The sequence below is a fragment of the Solanum dulcamara genome, chromosome 12 (genome assembly GCF_947179165.1).
Source record: "Solanum dulcamara chromosome 12, daSolDulc1.2, whole genome shotgun sequence".
Classification (NCBI taxonomy): Eukaryota; Viridiplantae; Streptophyta; class Magnoliopsida; order Solanales; family Solanaceae; genus Solanum; species Solanum dulcamara.
Window position 1 is genome coordinate 11,689,171 of NC_077248.1, and position 8,318 is coordinate 11,697,488.

The following is an 8,318-nucleotide window of genomic DNA, read 5'->3' on the forward strand; positions in this document are numbered from 1 at the left end:
TATATTATCTCAATTTAATTGTATCTGCACGGATAATAATTGTATCTGTCTGAATCTGCTATAAATTTTCAAACTATCGCAATATTCTATAATTTTTTTAAATTATAACTATTTTGAATAAATATAGAACCTTAATTTGTCGTATTATCTAATTTTTTTCTTTCATAATACATAATGTAATATGAAAAGTTACCTTACACTAAAATGGGCATATATATATATATATATATATATATATATATATATATGATTTGAGATGTATAAATTTGTCAATGATTCAAAATTTTGTTGGTTCTTTAAGTAAAAGGTGAAATAATAAGATGGAATATGGTCCACATTACACGAGCTATAATAATGCAGCCCACTGGAACATGATCACAAAGAGAAACCATGGAACACTGCTTGAAAAATGGAGAGTAGTATTTTATTGAATAGAATTTAGGTCTTCTTGGATAACCTTTCTAGAAATTTGACTAATTCTTTTTATTTCTTAATCCATTTGTCCGTTTACTTGACCTTTCTCAAAATCAAATGAGTAAATCTCTTGACTATTTTATTTTAATGAGCTTGGTAAAATTAGCTTACACCATCAACTCTCTTAATATAATTTTAAAAAAAGGTATATAAATATTCAAATGAAACATGGCTTAGTTATCTTAAATTTTATGTGATGCACTCTATTTTGTTTATTTTAGAAAAAATGATGTATATTTATTTTTTTTTCTATTCAAATGAGATAATTTATAATCACATAAATATTTATGACTTGTCGCAAATTATTATATTTTAACAGCCAAAATACATTATATAAATTAAGATAAAGAAATGCTTATTCCTTTTGTTTTGATGCCCCTTTTTATGTTAAAATATTGTAATTAAGAAGGAAAGAATAAATTTATTTTTATTTTGAATAGTATTGTAAAAAGATATGAATTAAAGTAAAAAATAAATACTCTCTTCATTTTAATTTTTTTTCTTTCTTTTTAATCACTTTTTTAAAAAAATATTTGTTTTAACAATTCTTTAATCCTAACTTTTCATATAACATATTTAAAAATATAAAAACAAAAAATATTTTAATATAACCAACAAATTTTTAATTTAATGTCCATATCAATATTCAAAGTTTTTTTTCATTTCTTAAACTCCGTAATCAGTGAAAATCAAAAAATAAATTGAAATAAAGGTGGATTGTTTCACCCTTAATCAAATGTCTCAAGCTAGAGCTTTGGGTATGCAAAAAGTTCTGTTGAGAGCATCATCCCAAATAAATCATACAATATGCGATTCAAATTTAATCGATACTCCAGAACTTTGGACATCCGATGAAAAATAAAAAATAAATAAATTGAAACAGAGGAACAGTAATAGTACTTGAAAGTTTGAGATTTCAGGTGTCCCTCTTTGACAAAAGGGAGAAAGCCCATTGGAAACTGGCTTAATATCCCTATGTAACTTCTTTTTTCCTCTGAAGAAACAGGTTCCTCTGTGTATGTTACAACTCACAACTCACAATACAAGAAAAGAAGAGAGCAGAGGAAAAAAATAGAAATGTGGAGTAGACATCTTAATAGATGGCTGTCTACCTCAGTAGCAACAAATAGGAAAAACAGTATGGGATGGTGGGACCATGTACAGCAAGCTCCTAAGGACCCAATCACCAGTGTTACTCAGGCTTTTCTATCTGACCCAACTCCTTTCAAGCTCAATCTTGGCTTGGTACTGATTCCTCTTTCTATTTCAATTTGTGTGTTGTTTTGATTTGGCGCACAATTTAAGAAACTAAATAAACTTCTTTTAAATCTTATTGTATTAAATTAAAGAAAGGAATGTATTAAAGAGTTATCGAAAAGGAAGGTGATTTTTTTTTTAAAAGGTACTAAAAAGAAAATTAATTCAAATAAATTGAAATGGAGGGATTACTTGTTTTGTTAGTTGAAGTTCTTCATCAGCAATTTTTTTCCCCTTCGTGATTGTCTGATGATTATTTTATTTTGTTACACTTGTTCATAGGGAGCTTACAGAGATGATAAAGGGAAACCAGTTATTCTTGAGTGTGTTAGAAGAGCTGCTGAAAAGATTTCTGGCTGCGACATCTTGTAAGTATCATCTGTTTCTTTTTCTTTTTAATTTGACTTAATGATTAAAACACATACCTAAATTATGACTTTTTTTGTGTTTCATATCTTAACTGTCCATTGTTCAGTTTAATTACCTAACTAGCTTCCTGAAATATAAATTCCATTGTATTAAAACACAACTCAATGTTGAGTTGGCTTACACACGCCTGGTGTTGATTGGAAATAAATATTTGACCAACTCAGGATCGATATATGTTTTAATATAAATGGAGTGATAATTTAGGTAGATAAATAAAATAATGGATAGTTAAGATATTAAATTCGTGAAAGAGTGATAATTTAGATGTATTTTTTTACCATTAACTCTTTTAATTTCTACCTTTATTGTTAGCATCAACTAGTGTTATATTTAAGGACTGATTTTTCCTCCTTTTCCCCTATGATTGAAGAGTTCTTTTGGTTTAATGAGTGTGCTCTAAGCTCATGAGCTTGGATTTAATCAATCATGTTTTTCAGAATTCCCTTATCTAATTACTCAAAGTTGTCTCATTTCTTACTTTTTCAAAGTCTGTTTGGACATTACATGAACAATTTGTTGACTTTCTTATTGAAAAAGGAAAGCATTTTAACTAGAAAAAGCTCTCGGGAAGCCAAATGTTACACTAAGATGAGGTGCGCGCACAAGTAGCCCAAACACCAATGTTGTTAAAAAAATAGTAAAAAGTGACAAACTAAGTTGATTGTAGGGACCATTTGGTTACTTGAATCAGGTACTGCCATTTAACAAAGGGGGACCTTTCGATTAAGGGCAGGAGTTTTGTGAAATAAAATGTCTTGGAAAGATTTTAAAGTTTGCAGGGGAGAGATGATTAGAGAAGACATGACACACCCGCAGTTTATAAAGGACATGACTCTAAATAGAAGAATATGTAGGTCGAGTATTAGGGTAGAAGGTCAGTAGGTTGTCGAGTATTGTCTTGTTTATCTCGTCAGTATTATGATTTTCTGTTCTACTATTCTTTTCTTTGATGTCTATTATCGCTTGTTGTTTCCTTTGCTTTGATTACCGTAATTCGTATTATTTGTTGTTGCTGCAGTGCTATTGTTCTTTTCTTCATTATTTTCGACATATTTTGTAATGCTTTACTTGACTTGAGGGTCTATTAGAAACAACTTCTCTACGTTCACAAGGTAGGGCTAAGGTCTGCGTACACAACACTACCTCTAGAACCCTCTTGCGGGATTAAACTAGGTATGTTGTTGTTGTTTATTTAGTTCTTCAATTGTGGGAGGACTAGTATTGCCGATTCTTTAGCATATATCTTTAGGATGGAAAATTTTGCACTAGTATGTACTTTGGTATTATCTTTTACTCTTTAAGTTTGTGGATTAACTTCATCACACTGGAATGACTGGTGTACCAACAATATATCAAGCACTGATTGCTCTCCTTGATTTCCCTGAATTGTCCGTCATGGGTCTTTTACATGATACAGTTTGACATGGTTGAGTTATGATGTTCCACTTTGGGTATATAAAGGCATCCAAATGTTTTGTAAAGATCTTGAGTTATTCCACTCATTGCCTTAAGTTTTGGGGTAGATGTCCTATAGTATCAAAGCCAACTTTTAGTAAGCCTGTTTTCGCTTCCGTAACTTTTGAATTCAAGTTCACTTGTAATAAATCAGATTTGCATGCAAGAAGAGTTATAAGCGAAAAAAGAGTATTTGAACTTGAAAGTAGTTTGTGCAAGTTGACGTTGTGATGGAATATGAACTTTAAGTTAATTGAATATTTTACTTGAAGCTAAATACTACGATCTAGCATTGGAAAATACTCATGGCGAAACAAGTGAAGTCTAGTATCTGCCAAATATCAAAACAATATTTATGCCCAAGTGGGCTCATAATGTCACATTGGATGTATAAGAGCATTAGAATGGTTTTGTAAGGATCTTCGATTACTTCACTCCTTGCTTTAAGACTTTTGCTTTAAGTTCATTCAAGATATTTGCATAACACGGTATTAGAAATATTTTCTAGGTTCATCCTATTTCATTGCAGCGATGATCATTGTTTTTCTATTGGCAGGGAATCAACTAAAGCAACAACAAAATCAAAGTTTGTGCAGGACTGTGCTAAATTGGCTTATGGAAATGACTCTAATGTTGTTAGAGAAGGCAGGTTTGCTGGTGTTCCAGCTCTTTCTGGGACTGGTGCATGCCGGCTGTTTGCTGAATTCCAAAGGCGCTTCTATCCTGACTCACAAATGTTTTTACCAATGCCAACTTGGTCCAAGTAAATGTTTTTCACATTTATAATTTGTTTTCATGCCATGCCATTATAAATTTGTACTGTGAGTGAAATGTGTCGTTTTTTGAAGCCACCACGACATTTGGAGGGATTCTCAAGTTTGTACGAGAACCTATCATTATTATGATCCTGATACGAAAGGAGTGCAATTTCAAGCACTCATAAATGATATCAAGGTTTGGTGAATATTCTCAAATTGTGTTGCGAAATTCTTGTTTCAACTTCACGGCCTAATCTTACATCCTTACGTATGAAATTGTGAGCCTTTGTAAATGATGGCTTATGTTGCTGAGCTATTTATAGGCCAGCAGTAAACCCTTTGCCGAAGAATCACGTAAGAATAGTAATTATGCATATGATTCTCCAACCTGAAATATGTAATAGAGAAAATTCCCTTGCAGCCATGCCATGATAATCATTATATGATATACAAATATTAATTCGCGATAATTTTGTATGTGATTACTGTATTTGAAGGCAAACTCTGGTTGAGCTAACTTTCTTCTTTTGGAGTTTAGACTGTTATACCGACCCTATTCATTTGATAATCTCACAGAACGCTCCAGATCGTTCCTTTTTCTTACTTCATCCTTGTGCTCATAACCCAACTGGTGTTGACCCCAATAATGAGCAGTGGAAAGAACTCTCAAACATATTCAAGGTTAGTGAAATAACTTCAACCTTTTTCTTCTCCTATTTACACTGTTAGATAACTTTCTGATGCACTATCTTGTGAAAACTGTTTTCAGATCAAGAATCATTTTCCTTTTTTTGATATGGCTTATCAAGGAATTGCTAGCGGCGACGTTGACAGAGATGCCACTGCTATTCGAATATTTCTAGAAGATGGACATCTATTGGGCTGTGCCCAATCTTTTTCCAAAAACATGGGATTGTATGAACACCGTGTTGGTTGTGTCAGGTAGACAAACTTCAAGTTACAGTGTTCTGCAACTCCTCATTTTGAACAATGCGGAATTTATACTATACTTTAATTAGTTAAGACTATCCACTCAATCCATTGAACTAACAGAATAAAAAAAGTATAGATCCATCAAACGAATTTCAATTTGTTCGTTCTTAGTAATTCCGAGTTCACTTTAGTGATTAGTAGTCCATAACATGACCACAAAGTATTTGGTTTGTTTCTTTTATGATGTCTTGATCAGTCTCCAGCTCTGAAACTTCCCGTTCTCCGGGTTTTCCCTTGGAACCAGTATTGTCTCCAGGGATGAAAAGCAAGCCACTGCAATCAAGAGCCAGTTGCAGCGAATTGTCAGGGCAATGTATAGTAGCTCTCCTGTTCATGGTCCATTATTAGTCTCAACAATCTTGAGTGATGCTGATTTAAGGGCACTTTGGGAAGAAGAAGTTAAGGTAATAAATTTGCCATTATGTATTAGTACTATTTTCTTACCCTTCCATTTCCTTATGCACGTATCAATTATATCTTTCACATAAGGTCATGGTGGATCGCTTAATCAGTATGAGAATGACATTACGTCGAACTCTTGAAGAGTTGAACTCATCTGCATGCTGGGAACATATAACCAAGCAGGTAACAATTCTTAAGTCTTTGCACAGTCGCATATTAAATGCAGAGATGCTAATTGTCAAAACTTTCAGGTTGGAATGTTTTACTTCTCTGGTTTATCCCCTGAGGAAGTTAACCAATTGCAGAGGGATTTCCATATATACATGACTAATGATGGACGCATCAGGTACTTATATCTCACTAAAATTTCTTAAATTTCAGTACTGATACCTATATACGCTACGCGGATGGCATTGTGATAAGAAAGGTGATATCAATAATAACAGGGGAATTATGTATTTGTTGGTTAGGGTGAAAGAAAAAGGGTTGCAAGAGAGGAAGTAAGTTTAAAGGTGGTATTTCCCTCATGTGTTCAGCAAGCAAAAGTGGAGGGTATTTTTCCCTTGCATGTAGCTCTCTTCGTTTCCCTCCAAGATTAAACGAAAATGAGGAAGTATACGTCTTTATTAATAATTACAAGGGAAGTAAAACAATACATCCGCCTCTCTCCCTTTCCCCTCGACATATAGTAACATAGTAGGTCAAAAGGAAAAACGATTAAGATAACTTATTCATAGTCGTGGCAAGTTCTCCAACGAAGTCTTAAGTGATCCATTTCTCTAAAAATACTTCATGTTAGAGGTACAATAGAGTATTTGTTATTAAAATTACCACAAAGCTTGCTCCATCGTATGCCGATTTAGTTGTTTTGCACAAGAAACATACAAAAAGGAAAACTGAAGAAAGAAAACCGAAAGAACCAAAGGATTCTCATATCTCCTTTTGTTTTTTATGCTTTTGCAATTGACATGGCTGATGCAGTATTGTCATATGGCAGCATGGCAGGGGTAACAAGCAGCAATGTGGACTACTTGGCAAGTGCAATTCATGAAGTTACCAAAGTGTAAATATAGTTGGCCTGAAATGGTAATCAGTTTTGCCTTTGGTAAGAAGCTATTTGTAGATTAGATTTTCTATCTATCTTATTGTTTCAAAAGCCAAAGTCTGAAGGAACTTTTCAAAGTATATATGTAGTTATGTACCACATATGATTTCTCCAGAATCTTTATTATGCAAAAATCAATAGAAAATTGAAGGGAAAAGTTCAGAGTTTCTATTGAAGTATATCATGAGAAGTTCTTTAGTTCTTGTAATTATAGCAACTGTATTGGTCCAAAGCATTTTAAATTTGTAGTTTAGCAATTCTTATTGAGATCTTGTGCAGACAATCATTGTCTAATACTGTTTAGGGGTTGTTTGGTAGGATGTATTAGAGAAAATAATACATGTATTAGTTATACATCCTATTCAGTACTATGCTTATACATAACAACCAATGATATTAGCAATTCAAGGGTTATTAATATATCGATAAGCATGGTTAAAGATAGAACTGCCCTTGATACACCAAACAAACATTGGATAAGAAAATAATCTTAGGATAACTAATCCCAATAATATAATTAATACATCTTATAATTCTATACTATTAAGGGGTTGTTTGGTAGCTGGATAGGAAACAAATTATTCATGTATTAATTTCCATATTATTTATACAACGTTTGATAGGTAGATAGGAAAAAAGTTATTCATGTGTAAAATTAATATGAGGTTTGGCTGTCAATTTAGATACTTGTATAACTAATACATTACTAATACGTGTATCACTCTAACTAACTACCAAATGACCCTTATAATACACTTTACCAAATGACTCCTTATGTTTGTTAAAGATGCAAATTTAACAAATATCTTGGGACGAAAGAAGTTTGGGACACGCTTGAGTCTTCACTATCTTTTCCCTCCAATACTTGAATCCTGAGCCTTCATATGCAACTTCAAAACCTGAAGCAGGATGATCTTGCTGGAGATCTTACAAAAAATAATTTATCATAATGAACACTAGCTCTTCATCACAATCACGAACACTTTGTCACTAACACTTGTAAGGAATTCACATAGCTTGAGGCGTGCTTCTGTCACTAACCTTAAGAATATTTCATCCTGTATGGATATATCCCCCAAGATTCAACAAACTCTTGTAATATAAAACTAGAAGCAGAATCTAACAAAGATCAAATAGAAAAGAAAACCCAGCATATTAGAACACATGAAGAAGTAATATGTTTATTTCTCTCTATCTCCTCAAAGAGAAAGAGTATAAGTATATATAGGTGACAAATTGTTAAGCTTTAATGAAGCTTCAATAATGGTGATCTTCATGATCAAGCTATTGCAGAGAATATGGAGAAGCTGAAAGCTATATTGAATTCATAATCGTTCATGATCATCAATTGCATATGAGCAACACTATATATAGTGTGCTTTTAACTAAAGAGCTAAACTATATAGGCTAGTTAGCTTAACGTAACTACAGTTAACAATAACTAA

General features: G+C 32.6%; 1 protein-coding gene across 2 annotated transcripts; it reads left to right on the forward strand.

Moving 5' to 3' along the window:
* Window positions 1–1,392: 1,392 nt before the first annotated feature.
* Window positions 1,393–7,140, forward strand: LOC129877767 (aspartate aminotransferase, mitochondrial-like). 2 transcript variants are annotated; one of them, XM_055953297.1, is made up of 10 exons: window positions 1,393–1,719; window positions 2,014–2,099; window positions 4,172–4,378; window positions 4,464–4,569; window positions 4,950–5,054; window positions 5,143–5,315; window positions 5,611–5,770; window positions 5,856–5,951; window positions 6,020–6,114; window positions 6,766–7,140. In XM_055953297.1, exons 1-10 carry the CDS (start codon window positions 1,552–1,554, stop codon window positions 6,833–6,835), a joined length of 1,266 nt encoding a protein of 421 aa, XP_055809272.1. In that variant the 5' UTR covers window positions 1,393–1,551; the 3' UTR covers window positions 6,836–7,140. The 2 variants fall into 2 exon arrangements, with proteins under 2 accessions (XP_055809272.1, XP_055809273.1); XM_055953298.1 differs by lacking the exon at window positions 6,766–7,140 and adding an exon at window positions 6,239–6,378.
* Window positions 7,141–8,318: the final 1,178 nt, after the last annotated feature.

Excerpts from the sequence above, each read along its gene's own strand:
- LOC129877767 (XM_055953297.1), top strand. The coding sequence starts at position 1,552 with ATGTGGAGTAGACATCTTAATAGATGGCTGTCTACCTCAGTAGCAACA. Across the intron at positions 1,720-2,013 it reads TCAAGCTCAATCTTGGCTTG|GGAGCTTACAGAGATGATAA; the intron begins GTACTGATTCCT and ends ACTTGTTCATAG. Across the intron at positions 5,952-6,019 it reads GGGAACATATAACCAAGCAG|GTTGGAATGTTTTACTTCTC; the intron begins GTAACAATTCTT and ends CAAAACTTTCAG.